General features: G+C 37.1%; 1 protein-coding gene across 3 annotated transcripts in view; it reads left to right on the forward strand.

Moving 5' to 3' along the window:
• The window catches only part of BRD10 (bromodomain containing 10), a 54,050-nt gene that overhangs the window by 15,190 nt on the left and 11,520 nt on the right, over positions 1–27,340 (forward strand). For 2 of the 3 annotated variants that reach the window (XM_074932445.1, XM_074932447.1), the window contains 2 exons: positions 7,477–7,553; positions 13,204–13,293. In XM_074932445.1, coding sequence (XP_074788546.1) covers positions 7,477–7,553; positions 13,204–13,293 — 167 coding nt within the window. The remainder of the gene's footprint in view (positions 1–7,476; positions 7,554–13,203; positions 13,294–27,340) is intronic. The other variant, XM_074932446.1, reaches the window with a different exon arrangement.

Raw genomic sequence — 27,340 nt, forward strand, 5'->3', positions numbered from 1 at the left:
AGCCAGGATGCCATTCAAGCTAATGCCTTATCGTTTTGTAATATTTCATAATGTTTAAGGCTAAGTAATATTTCTCAAAGCTCTTCTGAAATTTTATTTTCTCTTCAAAGATACCCTTATAATATAGAACAGAGAGATTTAGTAAAACTTTCTGAATTCACATAACCACTTACTTTAAAACTGATCATAGCTGTAATCACTCTTTACAATGTTGCTTAAAAGTACAGGAGGTAGAAAAGAGCATCAGGAAAGTAAAAGTTAGTACCCTTCTTATTTTTTAACAGGGTGATTTTTTTTTTTTTCCTATTGTTGGTTCTCTGAGGCTGCTAATTGTATCTGAGTTACAATTTATATTGAGATGATTTGCACATTCCTGGCTTGCTCTAGAGTGGTACCCAAAGGATACTGGTTATGAATATAGACTAGTTGTGCAGTTTTTTTAACTGAAAACTTCCCATAACTATTGTGAGCAGAACTTGTTGAAGAACACAGCCATGTCATGAGCATTGCCATAGTTATGAAGTTTTCTTACAAGTATGTACAGGATGTAACCATCTTGAATCTCTGTCTTTGAAACAAGGTGATGGTTATTAGTTATTACTGTGGCAGTATTCTGTATCAATACTGTTGACAGAGTGGTACTGAATATGGTGGAAAAATAGAATTGGAGATTGTAAACACCGTGCATGCTACACTTTGATTTTAAATGTTATTACTGCAGTTAAATAAATTAGGCTATAAATCCTTGAATTAGACTGCAACACGGTGGTAAGGTTGTTGGATCTGGACTCAACTATGCTGAAGTGGATACCAACAAAGGTTGCAGTACAAGGCACAATACATAAGCGTGAGAATTCTGTGATCACGTGCTTGAAACAAAGATTGGATGAAATTCAGAACATCCACAGGCTTGAGAAAATAGAAGGCACCAGAACCTTCTTTAAATAATTATTGTGAGCCTGAAGCAGAGGTTGAGTAAGTGTAAGTTAAATCTCTTTTATTCCAGTTGGTGTAGAAAATACCAATATAGCATACACCTTTAGAAGAACCTTGATGTAAATTTCTATACCCTATACTTATATAAATATATATATAAGCAGTCCACTGTCTTCAAGTCTATTTCACAATGTATTTTATTTCTTTAGAGTAACATTACATTTTCTGTATGAAATCAACCATTGCTTGAATGTGAAGAAATGAATTTAGTAGTCTGGCAGCAGTTTTGTAGTGTCTGGGTTACTGTTCTTGGCAGTTTAAAATTCACTTTTGTCTTCAGGGTTTTAAACACTTCTCTGTAGTGTTGTCTAGCCTCTAGATGTGGAACAGCCTGTTAACCCTGTTGAAAACGTTAGATGAGGTGTTCTGCGAAGTTGTAACAATGTACCCAGAGCATTCAGCTGCAGTGTCAGTATCCTAAGAAATATATGCCACTGAGTTTTTATTGGGTTTATTTCCATTGCTCTGTAAATCAACGTTATTTATGCACTTGTTCAGATCTGCTTTGCTGTTTTGACTATATAAAAGCATACACTGTGTCACTGTGCAAACTTCAAAAGTCTATGGTAATGCTTCATCTTCCAGGTTATTGGACATTATATTTTCTAAAACAGGAGCTGCTGGGAGCGAGGTAGATAGGAGAATAAAGAACAAACAGAACATTCTCAGTAGTTGCCAAATCTTTGAAAAACGTTAAATGGTACTTACAAATTTATGAACAGGAAAATAATAGGGCCATTTTTTTTCAATTTGAGAACAGTGGAGATACTAATAGAATGTAATGAGAAAACAGGAATTTCTTGCAGTTGGAGGGATCTAACTTAACTTTATTTTACCATGACAAGTACTACTGACAGTGATGTCAAAAACATCTGTTTCCCCATCTAGGGGAATGAGGCTCTGCTGCATATGAGGTAAAAATGGCATTTTTATGAAAAAAATATTATTAAAATACATTTTTATTTAAAATTGCTCTATGTTGTCACTTTATAATTTGAAGCACAGATTGACACTACTTTTGTTCTTCTAGGAGAAGCCACAAGGACTCATATCATAGTTCATAACAAAAAGTTTTACTAGACATAGAAAAATGTTCCTGGTTTTAAGTCAAAATTATTTGTTACAAAACTTAGAAATGGGCTGTACTGTCCTCGCTGAGGTAATTCACAAATGTCAAGAACATTTCTGTGGCTTAGTGTTTTATCTGTCTACATTTCTATGCCTCTAAAACAGGACTAGAAGAGATCTGAAATATCATTTATTTATTCCCCCCTCTTCACTCTTAAATGGCAAGATCAACTTGAGATGGCTTCTGTTTTAGCTGAATGTAATCTCCCTAGTGGGTTTTTTGCATGCTCATAAATAGTGCCCAGGCCCAAGTTTTTATGTTACCCTGTTAAATTGCCTGCGCTCCTGTGATAACATGTGTGGAATTTGGTTTGGCTTGAAAGGAAAACCTGTGGCAGCTAGAGATCTTCTGGACCTACTGAACTTAAATAATATATAAGAATTTTCTCAGAGCTAGCTAAGTGTCTCTTGGCTAGTGAAATGTTGTTTGCAGTGAATCTTAGAACAGAAGTGTTCCAGCAGTGATTTTGTTTAAAAGGAATAAATGTGAAAGATCTGTAGATCTGGATTTGTTTACTTTCAGCAGTGAGTTTAACAAATTACTTGATGACGATTACAAATACATAGAAGGAAAATGGATAAGAAACAGCTCTTATCAGTTGAATGTATAAAATAATCGAATTTATTGGAATTGAGAATAGGTGATAACTTAAAACAGTATTAATTCGGCTCCACCTGTTGTGATCAACATTAATTTAGCATTAAAAAGCAGTAATGTAAAAAATGTTTACCTTTGAATTTTATTTATTTTGGTTTACCTTTGGTTTGTTACATATACTGTCTTTACTCTGAGTCATACATGAAACCTGAAATACACTATTTCAAGCAGTACAGATATTTCAGTAGTTTCCAATATGATGTTCACTTACTTTGAAATCAGCTTTTCTCAGAACAGCATTGCTTCACATTCACTTCAGTGTTTTCACTAACCTCAGTTATTGGCTTATACTAATACTCACTATACAGGTTTCTGTCCTCATCTTTCTTCAAGCACCAAACACTGTCTGTGTGGACAGGGCAGTATCCAAGTTAATGTTACTTGTGTCTGTTTAATAGTTTTCAGCTTTTCTGGCAGATGAGTAAGGACTTGCTCAAGTAAGATTACTGAAGAGAACCTGTATTTTACTGCATTCTTGGTGCAAGATGGAGTTTGTTTTGATTCAGAAAAAACAATGGTGTGAGAGCTAAAGCGTTACAAACTGCACAGTCCTTTACTGCAGATTGCATGCATTTTGACAGTGTTCTTGTTTCAGTTTAATATCCAAGTGGTTTGTTTCAGCAGGTAAAGTCAGGAAATGTGCAAATTGAGCTTTTGGTCTCTGATGTTAACCAGCTCTAGGTGTAGGTTGGTAGCATGTTACTGGAGAGAAATAGTACCTCAAATCAAGAAAGAGTTTTGGTTTATATCCCCAGATAACTGAATTATAGTTTAATTTAGGATAAGATTTTTTTGTAGTTTGCTTGAAGAATAAAGTGATTGTGTATTTTCTCTATTCGCTGGTAGAGAATGAAAAAGACTCATTTGTCGCACATCCTGACTTGTCCACTGAGTGTGGAAGGGTTCTTGCCTTAGGTGTCTGTAGTTGTCCCCTCCATAATCTCAGTAATAGCCTAGTTCTCTGTCCGTATTGGAGGTGGTATAAAAAGAGCTGCTCCAGTCCTGCAGCGTGAGAGGGGAAAAGGGATGATAGTTTGTTCTAGTTTGAGTGAGTGGTGGGGTTTTTTTGGTAGCAGGGCAGGGGGCTACAGCAGTATCCCGCTGTGAGAAGCTTCTTGAAACTCCCCCAGCTTCAAGTTGAACCCACCTTTGCACCAAGGCCAGGCCAATCAGTTATGCTGCTGTGATAAGGTATTTAAGAAGGGCAACCTGGAAGGAGTTGGGGGAGTTGTGAGGAGAAGTTGCGAGGAGAGCATCTGTGTGAACACTGAGGTCAGTGTAAGGAAGGAGGAAGAAGTGGGGGAGGTGCCCTGAAACGGAGACTCCCCTGTATCCCCGGTGAGATGGCATGGCCACCCCTGCTGCCACTCATGGGTGGAGCACATGCCGATTTGTGGCCTGTGGGGGGCCCCACAACGGGACAGGTGACTGCACCCAAAGGAGACCAGGACCCCATGGGAAGAAGCTCCCATTGTTGTAGCTCAGCACTGGGAGAATTGCAACAGGCAGGGGTGACCCACACGCCCGTGGGAGTGATGCATCTCCGAGATGGTTTGTGGAGGAATGACTCCTGTGAGAGGGGTCCATGCTGGAACAGGGGAGGAATGACAGAAGTTCTGCCCCTGAGGTAGAAGAAGAGGCAGGACTGACTGCACGCCCTGTTCCCTGCCCCCTGCACTGCTGGGGGGAAGGACATAGAGATACAGGGAGAAAATCTGACCCTGGGAAGCAGGGAGGGGTGGGGGAAGGTGTTTTCAAGATGTGGGAATGCTTCTCATGGTTCTACTCTGTCTGTTATATGTTATTGTTGTCAGTGTCTGTATTAAATGTTATGTTCTTTTTTTCTTCCCCTAACGAGTTTGTCTTTTGCCTGCACCTTAAAGGATTAGATCATACCTCCTTGTCCATATCTCAGTTTCCTAGATCTTCTGCTTCCCTCCTTCTTAGCACTCCGGGGGAAAAGGGGGAAGTGAGCAGCATCTTTGCTTATTTTCCCCTTCTCAGTGCTGTGAGGGAAGGAGAGCGTGACTGTCTGTATGGTGCTCAGTTGCCCTCTGAGCTCAAACCATGGCATAGGTATGTCCAAGGTAAGATGCTTCATAGTCTCTTCCCCTCTGAACTGAAACCCAACTGAGATACGAAGCCTATTGGAATAGTCAGTGTGGAGGCATAATTAGTATTTGTGGCACAGTAAAGTCGTGTTAGTGGGTGAATGTAACGTTGCACAGGAATAATATAGGCTGACATTTCCTAGCTTGAGAACAGTTCCATTTGCAGCAAAGTATAATTTTTTTTTATATAGTTTTGGTGTGTATATATTCAAATACAAACCAGGATTTTTATGCAATAATGTTATTTTATAATTCTGTCAAGGGGGAATAAAGCTCACTCTTTTTCCAAAGAAGTGGTGACTATATTTGAAATAGAACTTTATAACAAAATGAGGTTAAACCTTAATCTTTTTTACAACTATTGTCCTATAGTGGGAACAGGATTGAGAATAAATCAATATTTATAAAACATTTATCAAGTACTTGTCCAAGTATTTCTCTCAGCAAAAAATAATGTAGTGATGCTCACTGTTAGTGCCTCAAGATGGCAGGCTTAACAAAAGTTTTTATGTTGTTGCAGCTGTTGAAGGAGAAGAGTATTCAGCTATTTCAAGATTGTTATTTTCTTTGAACTTCTTGTTTCTTCTCATTTTCCTTGTGCTTCTAGTCAGTTTTTCTAATTCTTGTTCTGTGTTATCCCGTATCTTCCCTACTGCACATTTTTCAGATGCTGCTGAAGGAAGAAATATGTACTCTCTTTTTGGGATAATTAATTACAATTCTTCCTAACAATTTTTTCCCCCTTTTCAGAAGGAAGTAATGGGGAAAAGAGAGTATATTTCTGTTGTTACTTTTTGAAGTATGCTGCAGTGTCTGAGGCTGAAAATATTCAAGTAAATATTTGCTGAAAAGTATGCTGAAAATAAAATGAAAATTTTAGTTTTACTCATGTTCAAAAATTTATTTTTGTAAAGAAGCAAGACAGTTTAGCTGCCCTATGTTTTTATCCCTTCATGTTCTTGCCAGATAACATTATTTTACAGGGCTATAACAAGGAGCCAACCTATGACAAGACTTCTTTTTGAGGCAGTTTGTCAAGAAATTAGATGTCTGCTTTAGTTCATTAAATGGACGACACTGTTCTCAGCAGTAGCAATTATGTTTTCAGTGCAGCTGGATTCATAAACTATATAACAAAAATGCTGACTTGTTTCCCCATTGTCAAAGTGTTTGGGTCATTGTTCTAATAAACATGCTTCCCTTTTGTCATTTGTTCTCTAATGTGAAATCTGTGAGTGTTTATTTTTCGTAGTTGAGAGTTTTTTGAATTTTGTTGTGTTCAGTATGTGGAGTTTCAAATCTAAGTTGATCTATTTATTTTTATATGGTTTGATTTTATGTGGATTTTCAAATCTTGATCCTTTGATCCCTGTGCCTTGTCCCTTAAGTGTATTTTATTTCACATTGAGGGAATATGTTCAGGAAACTCAGTGTAACAAACTGAAAATAAGCTAGTGTAATAAACTGAAAATATAGAAGCTTAGGCATCTAAGTGTATATATATGTACATAGGCATTTGCACACACAAGCAAGAATATATTAGGAAAAATACATACATTCAATTCCTGCCAGTATTTTCATTAATATCAGATCTGCCTGTATTTGTGTTATTACTAAGTCCCTGTAATGATTCTGCTTGACAACAAATTCCACATACTTTGTATGATTTTTTTAAATTAAAATTTTTTTTTAAGGTTTTTAATTATTGTCTAGGACTGCTGAATGTGAGCACAGCGGTAATCTTAGAGTCATGGTTTTGGTCTGAATGAGCAGGTCAAAGTGAGCTTGTTTCAGTTTACCATGTGGATGTAGAAATAACCATATAAAAATCTCCATTATCTTGCATATATGGCTTGGTGCCATAACTACTCGATCTGAGAAATGTATGTGATTTGTGAACCCTGATACTATAGGCAGTAGAGTACTTGCCTTACCTTCAAGGAGGTTTTCAGTTACATCCGTATTCTTACATAGCACAGTTAAGTGTGAAGGGTATTACAGGAAGGTGTTTGCTTTCTTCAAAAATGTTAGATTTTGCCACAGCCGTAAGAAATAAATTAGTAGTGTGACTTCATTGGTAACTTCAGCATGTTTATTTGGGGATTTCCAGATATTGCTTGTGCTTTAAGGGCCTTTTTTTAATATAAGATACAGATAAGGTCCCAGACCCTAATGTGGTTCACTTTACAGTATCAGAGAACAAGTCATGCAGGTAAGATGCTGTATTTCTTAAGTTTGTGGCATACGTTCTGGATTTCACTCCTTTCAGAACAGTGGTGTGAATGTTTCTTTTATGACTTAAATCTTTAGGTGGTATATTATAGTGGGTTTGTTCTTTTTCTTTCCCTTCTTCCTCCCCCCTCCCCAGTACCCCTCTGTCCACCCCCCAGGATTGCCATATACCACAAGATACTTGCTTAATGTTTGCTTTTGCTGAATGTAGTTCTGATTCATCATGTTTATGTGACTTACTGTCAGCCATCTGTTAGTTACAGTTTAACTTTCAAGTCTGTATGTAATTTGGTTTTACTAATGAAGTGCAACAAACAGCATTATGAAGCTTTTCTCTTTTAATCTTACAAGGAAAAAAATCGGTATCTAAAAAAGCAATCACAAGGAAGAGGAAAGGTGTCACAAAGTCTACCATACCAGAATTTCAGGTAAATTATTTTATTTTTTGTTTTAAGCACTTGAAATCTGAATGTCTGTAAAATAAATCCTTTAGTTTCTGATAGACCTTGGAAATCCTAATCAAAAGTGAATTTCCTTCTAGTTCAGAAGGTTTAATTTGATGCTTTTAAAAGTACATTTCACCTTTTCTTGATAGAGGTTTTTTTTGGCTTTTTTTATTATGTGCAGTGTACACAGTGTTTCACAGTACTGTTTAATATCCCAGATAAACCTATTACAGGACAAAACCTGTAAAAATGTGTAGTTGTTCAAGGAATTTTAAAATAGATATAGTTGTCTGGGATAAAATTACTTGGATTTTGAATGAGGTATGACACTGTGGTCCTTGAATTGAAATATAGCTTGATTTACTGAAGGACTTGCAAAAAATTTGTATATATCTGCACATGACTTTTAGAATAGAGAGTACTAAGAAAAGAATCCTAATTATGATAATGTTTTTTTATGGTACTGTAATAGAAGTGTTACAGTACTTCAGTTCTAAATAACAATTTATGTATGCATGCTTGCTTGGATTGTTTTCCTCTGCCCATAAATTATTTTTTTTAGAAAATGATCTGTGCTATTCTGAGCAATAGACCCACATTAAATCATGACTGTTCTCTAAAACCCTCACACTGAATCAGTTTATTCCATGATGATGATGTATTTCAGGTGGAGCAAGTAGAATTTCTGGTGATAAAAATGGGTTAGAAACAGTCGATATTGAGAAAAGACTGATATTTAAGTGTATACTGACTTCTGTCTATATTCTAATAGCAGTGGCTAAAATGTTTCCTAGCTGCTCCAAAAAATAGGTAGTGTGTCTAAAAATTTTATGTTTTCCCAGCACATGACCTATATGCCGTGGATGCACAGAGTTGGGTTAGAAATTAATTTTTGACAGTATTAAACTACTGCATTTTAAGTAGTTCGTCTAAAACATTATCTAAAATTTAGTCCAACTTTTTATCTAACCAAGGTAAACTGTACATGAACATATCTATCTAAGTGTAAAATTAACATTACTACAATTACTTATGTAGAATCTTAATTAAAATGCAACAAAACAATTCTGACTCTTTAATCAAACCTAGGCTTTATCTCTATTTTAGGTGAAGCTAAGATCTAAGATCAATTAGTACTGGCAGTTTAATCTTATTAGCAGACTTTTTAAGAATTTAACCTGCCTTTTTTAAGAGGACAGGCAGGACTGGTATGACTGGTAGAAGTATTTGCAAATATTAAAACATATTTAGAATGCTGCTGAAACTTTTAGAGCCTAGTAAAATACGCTTCAAGGTACTCTGTTCTATGTACATGAATGGCCAAGCTTAATGAAATTATTTAACTGTTTGAAGGTGAGAATATATTTTTTAAATATTTGGTAAGGTATCTTGAGTGTATATATGTCCTGTGATATATGCCAGGGAGGATATAAATAGGGATATTGTTATTCATGTCTAAACATCAGTAAATAAATGAAGATTAAGATGTTTTAATGTGCTGGCAGCCTACAAATTAAAAAAAAAAAAAAGGCATAAGGCACTTTATTTCATAAGACTAGATCCTGTACTTAACTATAGATCTTTTACCTGAAAATCATAACAGCATTAGAACTGAGAAAATTAGTAATAAATCTTTCAGTATGTGCAGTGACCCAAATTATACATTAAAATCAATTATTAACTGAAAAATTCAGGAGATAATTGTACTGTTTAATCCTAACATTTATGCTGTTTTTCAACAGCCTTTTGAGGAAACATACTGCACAGATTGTCTGCTCTATATCATAGACTGAATGTCATGGACAAAGCAGTAAAAGCATAGGTCGGTGTATGTCACTCCTTCCTTATATGTAATTTCAGACCTTATATTGATTTCTTAGCTCAAGGCTGCTTCAAAAAATCCCCAACAAAACAAACAAAAAACAAAACAAAAAACAAATCCACAAGCAACAAACCAAAACAAACTCAAAAGCAGGTGCGATTTAGTTCTCTTTACCAAACAAAAAGACATAAAAAACATGTCCTATTTTTAGTATTTGAGGAGTGAGTTTACAGCTTCATAGATCATGAGTTAGTTGGCAGTTGTGAATTTTCCTTTTAAAAGAATTTCTGCGTTCCAAGGTTATTATATTCTGTTGCTCATTAACATTTTAAAGAAATGGCAGCAATTATATTGCTGTACAGAAGGGACACTAATGTGATTTTCCAGTTACAAAGTACATTTAGGTTTGGTAACAAGTGCTCTGTCTGAGTCTTTCCTCCTTTCTCCTCACATATACACATGTAGCTATATAGACCTACATGTACTGTAACTAAGCTAAAAAGGAATGCACACATTTTAAGGGACTGGGCTAACTTCAGATTTTCTGTTTAACTGTGTCTTAACAGTTTCAATTTTATCAGCTATGGTCTATATTAAATACAGATCTTGAAAGGGGGCTATCAGGACATTTTCCACATGGAGATGGCATACGTAAAAGAGCAGGTTCATAGGAAATAAAAGTTTAATTTATAATCATTACACAGATAACCTGAAGTTTAAGTACAGGACCCTACTGAAGTTAGTAAATACTATGTTAAAAGATTGACTGAAGTTAAGCGGGGCCACAAGGGAGACATCGTGATCTGGGGAGTACACTAGGTTTGTATTTATGAATAGATCCATAGATTAGGTTGCCTTTTTGTAATGATAAACAGTTCATTTATAAACTCTGAGAAAAGGATCACAGGAGGGTCCCAAGCTGGAATAGATCTTGGTCCCCCTGTCTTTCTTTACAGAACTCAGGGGAGATTTCCTGTCTTTCTTTAAGTTCTAGCAGTCAGTGAGGGTCTTTGAGAGATTACTGAGAGCTGAGATTGTATCCTAACAGGAAAGTTGAACACCAAACTTGAAAATTTACTGGAATACTGAGTACCTGAAACCTCCATTGTATTCAGCTGAAAAACAGGATGCTTATCACCTATGAAAACTAAGATGATATATAGGAAGTACTGTACCTGATGTGAAACTGTCTGTGTGGTAGTTAGCATGTACATAATTATGTGACTTGGACATTAATGGATGTATTTGCAACCTGAAACTTTAAGCCACTGTGTAGTGTTCTAGAGAGTAGGGACTAATACTCCACTTTGTAAAGTCATAAAGGAGACTTTTTTTTCTCTTCAGATTCTTTTTCTCATGACAGATGACTAGAAGGCATGTTCTTCAAGAGCAGTATGTGAAACTACCAGTGAATGTGACAGAATGATTAGATGTAACATTAATACCTTTCTTTTTGCCTTCACATTAACTTACCTGTTAAAACATACAAAGCAGTCTAGAATGGCAGTACTGTTTACAGAAAACTGAATTGCTAAGTTCAGCCAGTTAACAACCATGAACAAAGAACACTGAAACATACATTAGAGTCTCATTATGAGAAAAAGCAGCTAGATTCCATATCAAAATGATCATACAAAATGCACTACACCTTTCATCTTTACATCTTTCCTTTGAAATACTGGGTTCATTCTGTAAAATGAGACATGTTAACCAGGTGAGACAAGTTTCAGAAATAGCTTTAGTATGCATCTTTAGTACCTCATCTTAAATTCTGTGGTGAAATGAGGAAATATAAATTGCTTCTTGAACCTTTTTGTAGTGGTTTTCGGTACAGTATTGGAGTATTTCACATACTAAACTCATTTTGATAGTAAATCCTTTAAGCTGAGCAGCTGTTACCTTCCTTGTTTGCCAGTCAATAACTGACACACAGATAATAGCCTCAAAAGTACACCTCTTCTGATGAAAAATGGGACTTAGAGATTTGATTACTCTTCCCTGTCACCTCCAACCCCAAGACAACTATACTTTATATATTTGCATTTTTTTTTAATTGACATAGTTTGGATTGGTACACTAACATCAAATCAGATCTTGTGTCTCAAGTGACTGTTCTGAAAATGTGGAACAGGACTGGGACCTGTGAAAAGTTTGTTGGCATGAATTGTCTGATGACATGTATGAGCTTTTTAGAATGAAAGATAGAGTTGATATTTCCAGGACAGCATTCAGCTAACAATAGTGAAATCATCCTCCTTGCAAACTCTTGCCTTTCTAGAAGTGAGTTCCTAGAGAGAAATTCACCCACTTCTAGCAAATGCAGACAGTATCTTTCTTTGTTTCATAGTTCTGCTTTATCTTTGATCCATGGTACACTGAATTAAACATGTCTCATAGGAGAAAATAAAAAGCAGTGATAAAATTTTAAAACTGAATTGTCAGGTATATAATCAAGGGAGTGGATTATAATTGTGTAGGGAAAATCTTTATCCACGCTTTTATGGACTGTTGTCAAGGGTTGATGTGACAAACTTGCATCTTTTTGTATAATACAGTATCATAGATTTCTTTGCAGGCCAGATGGGAAAAGAAAAGCCAGTATAATAGTAGTAATACTATTTTCTGCGTTAAGAGAGAAACCGTTTGCAAGTTAATTTTACATACATTATCTACAGTAAGACAGTGCTAATTTATTCATTTGCTATTTTAGATTTGATAAATGTGAACACTGTAAACTTGCGTTTTAGTCACTCTGATTATCCAGTGATCTCAGATGTACAAAAGTGTTATGCAAATAATGGCATGTATGTGTTAGAGGTTTCAAAATTTATGTATTTTGCTGAAAGTATCAATTCTGTATTTTAATAGTGAAACAAAGGGGGTTTTATATGATTTTGCTGTAAATCTAGAACTTCATGTAAGTGAAGTAAAAATATAGTTATGAATTGCTAATTTGGGAAAAAAATAAAAATTTGCAGTTGTAAGATAAAAGCATTTTTGTGGTGTTTATTTTTTTTTCTGTTTGGATTTGATTTTCTTAAATTATTTCAACATGTTTTCAGTAGTAATGAAAACATTTCCATCTAAGGTTGTTTAGAAAGAAGGCAGTCTTAACATTACGATAACCTGAAAAAAAAAATCATTTTTCCAGTTCATTAAGTCTTTAATTGCCCTGAATGATGGTAAGGTTAAACATACAGATTACTTCTGTTTGACAGTTTTTTTTCAAGAAACTAGCATCCATATTCTGAAAGGAAAAATGTAAAAAGCTGTTTTCTAAAGACAGGAATAGGAAGAATATAATACTTTTTCAAAACATAGATGTAGGTAGATTTGATACATGGCTGGGTTATCTTTCAGGAATACTCTGTGTAAATGTATAAAATTATGTTCAGGAAAATGTTGTAACAAGTGTAATTATGTTATATCCACAGCATAGTCCAGAGGTAGTACACTTAAAGTCACCAAACACCAGAGAGTTGTTTGATACTCAAACCTGTTCCAGCTCATTACTATACTTGAGAAAAATTTGGTAGTTGTCATTCACAGAAGTTTTAAGAAAATACCTACATTTTGAAATGAAAGCTTACAGGCACAGATATTGTTTATGTCTGAAGAGTGAAGTATTTTGTTAGATTTTCTTCATTTCAAAAAGTCCTTTTTTTTTTTTTTTTACATCTAAAAATGCTATAAGAAAATAAAAATTAAATGGTGGCACTAAGTAATACCATGTGCTTATAGATTTTACTTAACTTCATTGTACATTTTCCAAGTCCCACATTACCAAGTGTTTGTTCATTTGTTTTTTAGCTTATTTGCACTAATCTTGATGAACTCAGGGAATTAATCACAAAGATTGAGAATGAACTCAAAGATCTGGAGGACATTAAAAAGAAATCGGTATGTGACATTAAAAGCTTTCTCTTGTATGGGTATAAAACGGTGCCAATTATTTGCTGAGGCCTGTCAACTGAAGATTTAATGCCTGTTCAGTAACTGCATGAAGCCTTGTAAGGTTCATACCTGAAGACTCTAATCTTTTCTGTATATAGTGCTCTGTTCACAGTGGTTTTATGATAAATTCAATAACTATGTTAACACTTTTCAGTGCCAAAATAAAATGTGGATAGTGGTAATATCTTAGGAGTAGTTAATTTCTATTAAACATGTGACCATTCTTCCCTGAGGACAAACTCTTGCCCAACGAGCAATTACAGGATAGAGTTCTTATATCTGCCTGTGCAGTGCTGATCAGATCTTCTTGTGAGCTGACTCTGACGTTGCATATGAGGATTCCTAACTCCTTTTGTTTGCAAGTACGTTATTAAAATTGGCTTTGTTTCATTTTTATTCAAGTAGGTTGTACAGGAAAGCGTGCTATCTGACTTTTGATACCAGATTGAGATAGAAATTTTACGGGTGTAAACTGGATCACTCGGTCTGTGCAGCAGAAAACCTCAAAAAATATAATGGATGGACAAGAAATCCCAACACATTTTGTAGGAGGCAGTTATCCTCATCAAGATGGTGTATAATTTTAAATACATGAATAGTACTCATTTAAATGGCATTCTACAGCCAACTCTTTTTACTACTCTTTTTCATTGCAGTTTTGTTTATTAAACCTTTGGTTGATATTTCTGTGAATAGTAGTATTTTAAAGTGTTGCTTTTTCTATACCTTAGAAGTTAGGCTAATAGTTTCTGTGAATGTCTTCAATCTGATGCAGAAACAATTTACTCTTAAATTATTTAAATAGGGGAGAGAGAGATAGGTGAGGGGCAATATAAATTAGGATTCTGACAGACAAATTTTGGTAGAGACACTTAGCGTAATAGTTGTTAAAATACCCAAAGGAATAAAAACAGACTTAATTTGACATTATGTGTAGTTGCTAAATTGCAAATTGGTTTTATGGTAAGATTATTAAGAGGTTATCAGAAAGGCTATATTAACAATAGAAGAGAAAGCCAAAATGAGAGTACACATCAGCATTTCAGTGATCTTAGTGTAGGTAAGGCTTTTGGTCTACTAGTAAAACCATACCACAAGACTTCTTCAAGGGTAGACATATGCTGAATATGTCATAATTGCTCTTTGAACTGAAATCTGATAATGTCATTATGTAAATAAGTTGCATGACTTCAGCAGGAATACTATGTTTAGTTCTAGTCGCACCGTCTTAAAACAAACACTTAAGTACAAGGGAGTTAAGATACAACTCATTCAGCATTCAGAAGTTGTGAGGTAAGGACAATCTGTGTGATTATATAGATAAATTGGATCATGATTATGGGTCTCTAAATACTTGTGTTAAAAACTTTATATAAAGAAAAAAGGCTGGGATTAATTTCTGAAGAAGTGATTATAAGGAAACAGTAATGTAAAGTACTGATTTTTAAAAAATAATTATCAGGCAAATTTCATACTCACTTTTTAAAAACTACAGATGGAAAGATATTAAATCAGATGAATAGTCCATAAACTTGACTTGCTGAAATGAGGTTTCACTTTGCAGGGAAAGTCATTAGAATTTGATTTCTGATGTCTAACACCGTGTGTAATTAGGTTAGATAACATTAAAAACTGGAGGAAATTAAGATTTTAGTTCTTCAGCTCTGGCACAAATGACAGAAACAGTTTCAGAACTATACAGAATAAAGTTTGTTTCAGATTTGCTGAAGTGCCTAGTCTGTTAAGTAAAATGTTGTACTATTTTGATGATGGAAATTTGACCCAATGTGAAAGCTTATTTTAATATGATGGTATTATTTTGATGCTGTTCATGGACTTCTTTCTTGTTTTGACCTAAAGATGATGGTATTCTTACTACTTCATGGTAACTATTGATTTTTGTTTGCGATAGTGGCTTAGATGAAGCCATGGGAATCTTTCTTCTTTGTGACTAACCTGCTCAGTAATTCCAGTTTTAGTGGTTGTTAGTACATGCTACTGGGAGAAACCCTCAAGGCAATCTTTAAGTTTATGTTAAATACTAACACATATTATAAGTGTAAACTTTTTTTAGTCCTAACTTCCGTTTGTTTCCTAGGAGACCATTCTAGAGTATGTAAAAGGAATTCCTTCTCCAGAACTTGGAAGTACTGGAGGCTGTAATGAAAGCTGAGCTGTAAGAGTTCTATAACATAAGTAAACTTACTGTTTTCCCTCACTTTTTCTAGTTGGATGGGTTGTATCTGACACTTTTCAGATCATCAGCTCAAGCCAGCAAATGGCATGAGAGATTTTTCAGCCCACACAAGTTTTGTTTGGCAGTTTAAAAGCAAATTAGAACAGGGTTATGTAATGGAAGGCCATGGGTAGTTTTAAGTGTAGGCATTGCTACCAGTTTCTTCTACAATGATGGAATAGTAAACCTGATAAAGGATTTTCACTGTTTAGTTGATTAAAACAGTTTGGTTCTGTGCTCTTTTGTACACCTGTATTGTCTTTTGAATTAGCTATGAATAATACCTTTCCATTTTAAAAGTCTTGCACTTTTTCTTCATTACTGGTGAATTTGTTTTAACAATTATGAGATTTGCCTTAGTGCCAGTTTGTCATAACTGTTCAGAGATAAAAATTAAATTTTACCTCAGTTCTTTAATTTTAAACAGAAGTTCAACTCAGTATTTCTTCTTTCTTGACTGCTTCGCTCTTGGAACTCTAGCCACACTTCTGGAGTGAGACTTCAATTTCACATATGTTTTCAACAGACATAAGCCAAAACTGCTGCCAAATAAATCATTCCTACTCTCTGTGTCTCTGGCAGCTTATATTTTCTGTGCAACCCCATGAGAGAGTATAGCAAAATTCTCCATTCAGCTGCATGGTAAGAGAGTTAGTCTTTGATAAACCTAACTATATTTTTACTGCTGCTGAGGTATGTGTAACCCAGATCAGTTTTCTAGGGCAATTTCTCATGCAGTTACACAAATACCTGTACTTGTGTTATGCCACAGTTTGAGGGGTCATTATAAGGTCAGGAATGAGCATCTGGGGGGAAAAGAAAGTGGGACTGCTTTTGACAGGGAAAGGGGCATTTTTGTGGCAGGTGAAATTGTATGTGATATACTACAGTCAGGGATGCTCTCAAAAGTCTATCACTGCAGCTAATAAGCAGTTCCTCTCAGAATCACAGAATTGTCTGTGTTGGAAAAGACCTTGAAGATCATCCACTCCAACCATCAACCCAACATTAACAGTTTCCAACTACACCATATCCCTCAGGGCTAAGTCGACCCTCCTCTAAAATATCTTCAGGTATGGGGATTTCACCACTGCCCTGGGCAGCCCATTCCAACACCCAACAACCCCTTCTGGAAAGAAATGCTTCCTAATATCCAGTCTAAACCTTCCCTGGTGCAACTTGAGGCCATTACCTCTTGTCCTATCACTTGTTACTTGGTTCATGTGACTCATCCCCAGCTCTCTGCACCCTCCTTTCAGGGAGCTGTAGAGGGCGATGAGGTCTCCCCTCAGCCTCCTCTTCTCCAGACTAAACCCCCCCAAGTTCCCTCAGCCGCTCCTCGTACGACCTGTGCTCCAGACCCTGCACCAGCTTCGTTGCCCTTCTCTGGACACGCTCGAGTCATTCAATGTCCGTCCTGGAGTGAGGGGCCCAAAACTGAACACAGGAATCGAGGTGCGGCCTCACCCGTGCCAGTACAGGGGTCAGATCCCTTCCCTGTCCCTGCTGGCCACGCTATTGCTGACACAAGCCAGGATGCCATTGGCCTTCTTGGCCCCCTGGGCACACTGCTGGCTCCTGTTCAGCCGGCTGTCAATCAACCCCCCCAGGTCCCTCTCTGACTGGCAGCTCTCCAGCCACTCCTCCCCAAGCCTGTAGCGCTGCTGGGGGTTGTTGTGGCCCAAGGGCAGCCCCCGGCATTTGCCCTTATTGACACTCACACAGTTGGCCTCAGCCCATGGCTCCAGCCTGTCCAGGTCTCTCTGCAGAGCCTCCCTGCCCTCGAGCAGATCAACACTCCCACCCAACTTGGGGTCATCTGCAAACTGACTGAGGGTGCACTCGATCCCCTCGTCTAGATCATCAATAAAGGTGTTAAACAGGAGTGGCCCCAACACCGAGCCCTGGGGGACACCACTCGTGACCGGCCACCAACTGGATTTAACTCCGTTCACCACAACTCTTTGGGCCCGGCCATCCTGACAGTTTTTTACCCCGTGAAGCGTGTGCCCATCCAAGCCTCGAGCAGCCAGTTTCACCGGGAGAATGCTGTGGGAAATGGTGTCAAAGGCCTCACTAAAGTCAAGGTAGACAACATCCACAGCCTTTCCCTCACCCAATAAGCAGGTCGCCCTGTCGTAGAAGGAGATGAGGTTTGTCAAGCAGGACCTGCCTTTCACAAACCCATGCTGACTGCGCCTGAGCATCTGGCTGTCCCTCATGTGTTGTGTGATGGTACTCAGGATGAGCTGCTCCAGCAGCTTCCCGGGCACCGAATTGAAGCTGACAGGCCTGTAATTTCCCAGATCATCCTTCCGACCCTTCTTATATATGGGCGTCACATTGGCCAATTTCCAATTTGTCTGGACCTCCCCGGTCAGCCAGGACTGCTGGTAAATGATGGAAAGCAGCTTGGCGATCACCCCAGCCAGCTCCTTCAGCACCCTCGGGTGTATCCCGTCTAGGCCCATAGACTGGTGTGTGTCTGTGTGATGCAGCAGGTCACTGACTATCTTCTCCTGGATTGTGGGGGGGTCGTTCTCCCAGTGTCTGCCTTCTGGCTGAGGAGGCTGGATTCCCTCAGTACAACTAGTCTCATTATTAAAGGCTGAGGCAAAGAAGGCATTAAGCACCTCAGCCTTTTCCTCATCACTTGTTACCGTGTTTCCTCCTGCATCTAGCAGGGGATGGAGGCTCTCCCTGGTCTTTCTTTTGCTGTTGACTTACTTGATAGAAACATTTCTTGTTGTCCTTGACTGCTGAAGCCAGATTAATTTCCAGCTGGGCTTTAGACCTCCCAATTTCACACAGCCTCACAGAATCTTTGTAACCATTGTGAGTCGTTAGCCCCTTCTTCCAAAAGCTGTCAACTCTCCTTTTCTCCTTGAGTTGCAGCCAAAGCTCCTTGTTCAGCCAGAGTGGTCTTCGCTGTTGCCAGCTTCTCTTACAGTACCTGAGGTCCACCTGCTCCTGTGCCATTAAGACTTTCTTCTTAAAAAGTGCCCAGCCTTCCTGGGCCCCTATACCCTTCAGAACCGTCTCCTAAGGGATCCTGTCAAGCAGGTGCCTAAACAAGACAAAGTCAGCCCTTTGGAAGTCCAGGATGTCAGTTCTGCTACCCCCTCTCCTGGCCTCTCTAAGAATAGAGAACTCTATTATTTCATGATCTCCTTACCACCTACTACATTGCAAGGGGAAGACGAGATAATAAGTTAGTCAGATTTACTATTTCTTTGAGTGCCTGACTGGAAATTAGAAACTGAGAGGTGCAGAAAGGGAACTTGAAGGACTTGAGTCTAATTCTCTACGCAGTGTCTAGTGAAAGGATGGAGGGTGGCTCCCTAAGGAATATCTATGTTAGAATGTCTCCTGGCTTTGGTATGTTCCTTAAGACATATGAACTGACATATTTTCATTTTGAAAGGGTGACTAAAAATAAGAGAAAAAGTGGAATTAATAGAAAAAATTCACGGTAACAGGAATTCAATTCTAGTAGAAATGTTTGGTTTATTGCTAATATTGACATGGGAGGAGTTACATGTAGTCAGCAGACAATTATAAATCTGAAGTAGAACATATTGGCTGAAAACTATTGAAATTTTACTGCTTTTTTACCTCATGTTTCAGAATTTAGCTTGTATATATGAGCATGACAGTTCAGTTGAATGTGAGCTCTTACCAATTTTCTGTAACTAGCAGATTGATCAAGACATGCAAAGTAGCCTAATTCCACTTAAAAATCTGCTTGCAGCAGTATTGATGAGAAAATAATTATGTCAAACAGATGTAGTGATGAAGCATTTTGCTAGTTTAACATAAAGGCTCTGTTTAATGAAATTTATTTTAGAGACGAGATGGCAAAGTAGCATCTTCTATCCTAATGATTATGCAAGGTAACAACTATCAGTTTCTGACATTTTGGATCTCATTTTTCCTTGTTTTCTTCTGTGTCAGGTAAAATCAGTGGAAGCTGCAGAGTGAATGGAAATCTCTTCACTGACTTTCAGATAATCAGCTTCTCTTGTGATCTGAAGTAATTGTTTTTTTGTGTGGAACTGTTAATTAAGATATTCTGTAGATCAGTTGTATGTATTTAACTGTTGCATAGCACAGCAGAACTTGATTTTTTAAAAAATCTTGCCATTGTGTAGTATGAAACTGACAGGTTTGCAGATACTTGCATCAGATAATGAACTTTGGTCTTTTTTTGCAGATGTCATTTTGCAAGCTGTCTTTGTAGTAAACATGTTTCTTATAAAATGAAGAGGGTTTTCATAAGGACAGTTAATTCTAGACCCTGTCCTGATTATGTTAAAGCATAGATTGTCTTGGAGAGAAAATAAACATGGAAGATTCCTTGTTTACTGGAATGCAGTACTTTATTTTGCTAGTGCCATTGGATTTGAATCATTCCCTGCAAGTCTGATTGGTAAGTGCATAGCTGTTGGAGGAGTGAGAAGGGAGGCTGGAGCCCAGGATTCCCACAGTTAAGTTGACAAGGTTAAAATGGATAAAGGGCAGTACCTTCCTGGGAAGGAGACCAAACTCTTCCTACAGGGAGAGAGAAGTCAGACAAAGGTGAGGGGAAGGAGAATTACTTAAGTCGAAGGACACCAGCCAAGTTCATGACTAATTAGGGTTTGGAGAAAATGCATTGAAAATGTTATTATTCTGCAAATGTGTGTAACACACTGATGTTCTTGACTTAGTAAAAACTTCCTTATTAAAGGTTTTGGTTTCTGCCATCTTCTAATGTTTTTCCTGAAAGTTTCAATTAGACAGTTGTACTTTCCAAGACAAGTGAATGTCTTTGTCTATCTTTGAGACTGGATATATCTTTTAAACAGGTCAGTCAAGGGCTGAAAGCAAACTGAGGATTTCTGCAGCACTAGGGCTGTTTCACCTGTAGAAATACGTATTTCAGAGTGCACCTTAAAATTCAGATTTAAAAACACATGGTTTCCGGTCAGAAATATTTAGAACCTCTGACTAAATTAATTTGTAGGATACTGAGGTTATCCAAAGGAATACATTGGGCCAAGAACATAGTATTTTCTGTGTCTGGTTATTTTGAAATTCTGAACAGGCTGCTGTTAAATTTGTTCACAGGAAATGGAAGTATCTGAACTAAGAGAAGAGGCTGTTTTCTGGGTTTTTTTATTGACTTGTTATGCTTTACTTCACAGCTAATATATGGCAAAATTAATGCAAAATGACTCCTTTACTAAATAGAAGTTTATAAAATATTTCCTCTGTGTATGGTAAAGAAATGGAAAACATTGCCAAAAAAAATATTTGAAAATGTTTGGTAGGGAAACTGTGTTTAGACTAGACTGTACAGTCTTTTCCCAAGAACAGTCAGCAGAAATTCATGTAACCATCAAAAATAGATTAGGGCTTTAATTAGGTCACTAGATTTTAGTGAATCAGACCTCAACTTTACAAACAACAAAGTGGAAAAACTTACTGTGTCTTCACCTTTTGGCCTTGTGGAAGCATAATTATTACTGGGTTAAATCTTCTTCATGTTTTAGCAGGAGATGGACTTTCTTCTCCTCATTCCTACCTCCTCCTGGTCTCTTCCCCAGCTCCACTGAAATATGTACCATGCTTGAGATTTTGGCATGTAAAAATTTTTCAGTTATACTTATTTTCATCTGTATTACTATATTTACGTAAATGTAAATGCCAATGGTACTATTATAGTGTGAGAAATCTGTATTTGCACACACATTTGAGGCTTTAAACTCCAGATGAAGGCATCTTTATTCCAAGAAATATTTAGGATAACAGAATTTTAATAGACCTACTTGAAGCTGAAACATTTTATTTTAATTTCAGATTAAGTTCTGTGTTACTATGCATCTTCATCTGTAATGTATCTAACATAATCTTTTTTCGTTCTTTATCCCAAAAACTTGTTCTGTACTTTAGTCACTTCCAAATAAGATGTTATTGGTTCTCTCTGGCTTGCCTACATCTATTAAAAACACTGATAGGAGCCCAAAATGTTGAATTTTGTGTCTGAAATATACACATTTACATTCATGCAGTTTCCTGTACTTCTGAGGAGAGATTGAGCATATGGAGCTTTTGGAAATCCAGCCAGCTATTTAGTTGTATAATATGAGTGAATAAAGCCAATTTTAGGCTTCCGATTTTGGAATTTTCTTCACAGTAATTACTCTTCCTTCTCTGGTATTTCTGTCTTCTACTTATCTCACTAGCTTTCAATATTTTTGACCCAGTCTTCAGTTTTTCTTAGCTTCTCCAGTATCTCTTTTTCTGTCTATATTGCCTGGGGTTTTTTACAACTATTTTCTCTTAGCTTCCTGTGATCTTCCATGCCTTTCCTTGTGTGGCTAACCCTCCAGTAAATCTGTCCTAAGAAGCTTTCCCTAAGCTTCTTTTATTATGTACCTTTCTACAGTTCCAGATGTGAAAGTGTAGATTGTGCATCAAAGATACGGATGTGTACTCATACATTTAATCTGGAACATTTTTGTCTTAGAAATAATACTGTATATTCAGAACATTTCACAAGTGCTTTGGATTTTGGTCAGTTAGTATACCATTTTGAAAAAATTATTCAAAGCATTCCTGTCAGTACACAGTTGTAACAAAACAGCTGATTTTAAGATGTTCAGCCTAAGAAAATAAAAATACTTGTATACCCAGAGTTAAGAAGGTGCGAAATTCAGCTACAGGAAAGGGAGTTAAGTAGAATCCATAGCAGCTTAAGACACAGGTTTTTTATAAATAGTTTAAGATACTACATACATACAGTTTCTTCAAGAGTTACTGAAGTGTAAGTTAATATCTTGAAGTTCTTCTAATGAAGAGTAAAATGTGACAGTTCAGTGCTGGACAATTTCTCTGTTCTGAGTTAAATTCAAAATGATAGTAAGATCATGGTGGTAAACTTTCTCATGTGTTTTTGTGTTTTATATCTTCAAAATAAATGTGGATTAATCAAAGCAGTGATGCTAGTGTAGTAATTTTGCCTGAAAATGAAGAAAATTAGCAGATGTGACTACATGACTGAAAAGTAATTTCATAGTCATGAACTAAATCATGAGATAAAGACACCCTTGGTAGCAAAAATTTTATTGCTTTTTTTTTTTTTTTTACTTTTTTGAAATGTTTAGTGAGAGTTTGAGGTACCACTTTAGGGTATAACTTGATCAGGTATCTAGGTCATGGAAGTGCAAGCTGAAGTCCTTCTTCAAAGAAAACAAAGTTTGAGGATTAATGGACTGATACGTCTTTTCATTAGTTGCCAGTAAATGCTCAAAGATAAAACTAAGAGATGTCATACAGCAAATTATAAAACAAATTCACTCAAGTCATTCTTCCTGACTGTTTTCAGTCCCAGTCTTCAAGTTGTTGACAGATATCTTTAATATTAAGAATTATGTTGCTGAAGATAAAATACAAGATACTAACTTTCATGAACTTTTACTGTAGAAGATAACTCTAAGCATTTTCAAAATGAAAACACTTTCAATTATAGATGAGTTTGTGTAGTATGAACACATAATCTCATCATGCATTCTTATTCAGTCAAAATTGCCATTGAAGTAAGTGTCTGAAATTCTAGTGTTTGATCCATAAACTGGTTAATAAGAACATTCAATACCAATCCATATCTGAATTGAAAAAGTTATCAATCTCTTTTCCTTAGGTATCTGATGTCCAAAGCAGCTGCAGATCACCAACTCCCTCTCTGTGTAACATCACTAGAAAACGCTAGACTGGTGATGTCACACATAACCACAGAACCCCGCTGCAGAATGGAGCAGGCCTATTAAGGGTAAGGTAAGTTTTCTCCCTCCACCACCACCCCTTTCAACAATATTGCATGGTTTTATAAGATTTCTCCTTTTCTTTATTTTGTGTCCCTGGGATATAAAGTAAAGATTGAAGAAAATCTTATAAAACTGCATAATATTGTGGTTGTGTGTGTGTTTATTTAAAAACAAAACAAAAAAATCCCTTATAAAGTTCAGTCCTTACCTCATATATTCGTATCCTGGCTCCAGTCTGCTTTGGGGTTCCATGATGAGTATGCCAGAATAGTGTATGTTGGGGCATCACGGAGAGTGGAGTGAGCATTTCCGGGCTGCTCTGGATGTCAGAAACCTTATCTTAAAAGGTAAGTTTTCAGTTGACAATGTATTGGATGTCTCTCCAAGTTTATATGGAAGCATTCAGCACATATCTAAAATGTATTTTTATTCTGTTTGCATTTTTAAAATTTACTTGACAAGCTGAAAGTCACATTTTATACTTGTCCTCTGTTTAGGCCTTTTTTCTCTTTTGTTTTGTTGCTAATACCTTACATTGTGTTTCCAGAAGAAAATACTGTTTCTTTGTCACTACCTGGAACAAGATGGCAACTAAGGTCTGTTTAGTCTTTATCAGTGATTTGCAGGTGACCCCAAGTTGGGTGGGAGTGTTGATCTGCTCGAGGGCAGGGAGGCTCTGCAGAGAGACCTGGACAGGCTGGAGCCATGGGCTGAGGCCAACTGTGTGAGTGTCAATAAGGGCAAATGCCGGGGGCTGCCCTTGGGCCACAACAACCCCCAGCAGCGCTACAGGCTTGGGGAGGAGTGGCTGGAGAGCTGCCAGTCAGAGAGGGACCTGGGGGGGTTGATTGACAGCCAGCTGAACAGGAGCCAGCAGTGTGCCCAGGTGGCCAAGAAGGCCAGTGGCATCCTGGCTTGTGTCAGAAATTGTGCAGCCAACAGGACTAGGGAAGTGATCTTGCCCCTGTACTTAGCATGGTGAGGCTGCACCTCAAATACTGTGCCCAGTTTTGGGCCCCTCACTGCAAGGCAGATATTGAGGTGGTGGAACGTGTTCGGAGAAGAGCAACGAAGCTGGTGCAGGGTCTAGAGAACAGGTCTTATGGGGAGCAGTTGAGGGAACTGGAGTTGTTTAGCCTGGAGAAAAGAGGGCTCAGAGGAGACCTTACTGCTCTCTACAACTACCTGGAAGGACATTGTAGCGAGGTGAGTGTTGGTCTCTTCTCCCAGGTAACAAGCAGCAGGACAAAAGGAAACAGTTTCAAGTTGTGTCAGGTAAGGTTTAGATTGGGTATTAGGAAACTTTTCTTCATGGAAAGGGTTGTCAAGCATTGGAACAGGCTGCCCAGGAAAGTGGTTGAGTCACCATTCCTGGAGGTTTTTAAAAGATGTGTAGATGTGGTGCTTAGGGACATGGTTTAGTGCCGGACTGGGCAGTGTTAGCTTAACAGTTGGACTTGGTCTTAAAGGTCTTTACCAATCTGAACGATTCTATGATTCTAGAAGTCATATCCAAGGTATAGAAGCTGTGGTGCTGGGAATGTGAATTACCACATAGGAACATAACTCAGTATACACCTAAGTTAGGTACTGGATATTTCTATTTAAATAATCAATTAGGAATGCAGGCTCTTATGAAACTTCTTCACACAGCTATTAAGAGAAGCTCTTCAGTGATAGAGAAATATAATTTTTAACTCTAAATTACTGTCTTGGGTTAATATAGCTGGGTAATTTTAGTTCATGTCTACTAATAAAATTCTGCTGGATTTCATAAACAACAGAAGGCAGTACATTTAGATCTCCATTTCTACAGACCTCTTGTTGACGAGAGGACTGAACTGTGGGATGTAATAGCTATTCCTTTGTACTAACACTGCCATTCCGCTAAACCACTCCTCATGGAATTTCCTGAACAGCTATATTTTGATTACTTTGAGTGGAACAGTCATGGCTGTTCTGCTGTCGTCAGTTCCTTCTGTGCTATTAGATGTTGCATTCCATTTATTTGTTAAACAATAACGCATCAGGTCATACTCAGAGGCTTTTATATGTCATTGTAAAGAACCCTGCAGTCATTGGTTGAAAGGGACTTTTGAAGGTCTCCCCACCTCAAAGCAGGACTGTTGTCAGTGCATGCATCCATGACATAAATAGCCAAGTTCTGAAAACAAGAAAGAAAGAATGGAGATTCAACAGCTTCTCTGTGCAACCTGCTCTAATGACATATGTTTCTTATCAAAATACACCTTCTAAGGCTCAGCCTAAACATCCTAAGATTCAGTTTGTACTCTTCTCCTGCATTACATTGTTTGGTATTGCTGAGAAGAGTTTGCAACACAGATGTTTGTAAAGTCAAGTTTAATATCTACAGAAATTAGTATGCAGCTGTGTGATGCTGAAGTAGGGAGTTAAGTCATAGGTTTATCAATTATTCATTTGCCTTTTTTTTTTTCCCTGGAAAAAATACAAAACTTTGTTAGAGAATGAAATTGCATAGGAAAGGTAATACTAGATTTTGTAGTGATGCATCTTAAGGTTATAGACTTTTTTATGTCCCTTCCTTTTCACTTTTGTAGTAATTAAAGGAAAAATAGCAGATCATTTGTCTAGCATCTGCAGAATTCTTACGTGTTTGCACAGAAAACCAAGTGAACCACAATAATTGTAAAGATGATTTTTTTTCCCCCCAGTCTTTTTTGGCCCATATTTGTTCTCTGTCGTGACTATTTGAGGAATGAAAATTCTTCTCATGGCTTAAATTTCTGAATGTTTCCACTAACAGTTTTATTGTCATCTCCTCAACCCCAGTAAGAAAAATGAGTAATTGAAATACAGGGAAATAATTAATTTACATCTTTAAAATTATGTTGCTAGAATAATTGCATTGAAATTATTTGGAAGCAGTTTTGGAGTTCACCAGAGATTATATCCAGAGGATGCTATTTTGGTTAAAAAATAACTCTAGAATTTGGGGAGCAGGGGATTGGTTATTTTTTTTGTTCATTTCTGTAAGCAAGAAGAATGACTTGTATGTGTTCTTCTTTGGAGTGTTAATGATGGCAGTAAAGTCTTGAAGTCTGCTTTTGACTAACCCTTCTGTTTGTGTCTGGCTATCCAATGCATGATACAGTTACCGCTTCAAAGTTTACTCAGTGGTCAGTTGATATTTATCTGGCTCATAAATACTCTTTTTTTCCTATTTAAGCCAAGATCTTAGCCTTATTTAAAGATAAAAGAGTCTCAGTAATCAATTTCTTGTTGTTTTTACTCTGTAGTAAATTTTCATATCTAATACTGCGTTTTCACACATCCCGTTCTTTGCTATATCAAATGCATGTATGGCATTTGTATATCCTGAGAGTAATGGCATTGTTTATTTCTGCCATTTTGATTTTTGATACAATCCACTAATACTGTGTAGTATATAACTTCATCTTTTCAAAACTGTGAAATGTTTTGTATATCTTACAAGAAAGACAAATCTGTGCACATAATATTCTTTCATATGTTAGCAATTCTGTTGACTGCTAACATCAGGAGGTGATACCAAATGCCTTGGTAGGCTACAGTATACACAAGGGCTGTTTTCTGTTGCAGTGCTCAGTGACAGGCTTTATGCTGCAGTGCATTACATATGCAACTATCACTGGCCACAAATGAAGGAAATTAGAATGCAGTTTGTGGGCTTGTCTGTGTGTGCAACACTAACCATTATGTGGCAATGTGGCATAATTTCCGACTTAAATTCTTTGCTTTTGTAATTTTAATTGAAGAATGAAGAAGCAGCTATTCATTTTGTTATGTAACATGTAAATGATTACCCATAAAAAATACATACCTGGTCTTCAAACAAGCATTCAGCCTGACTGATCTTGCTGTACACTGGAGAGAAATTTGTAGAAAGGAAGTATTCCAGAGTCCATAGAAAAATTACTACTGTAGACTG

Source organism: Athene noctua, chromosome Z (genome assembly GCF_965140245.1).
Source record: "Athene noctua chromosome Z, bAthNoc1.hap1.1, whole genome shotgun sequence".
NCBI lineage: Eukaryota > Metazoa > Chordata > Aves > Strigiformes > Strigidae > Athene > Athene noctua.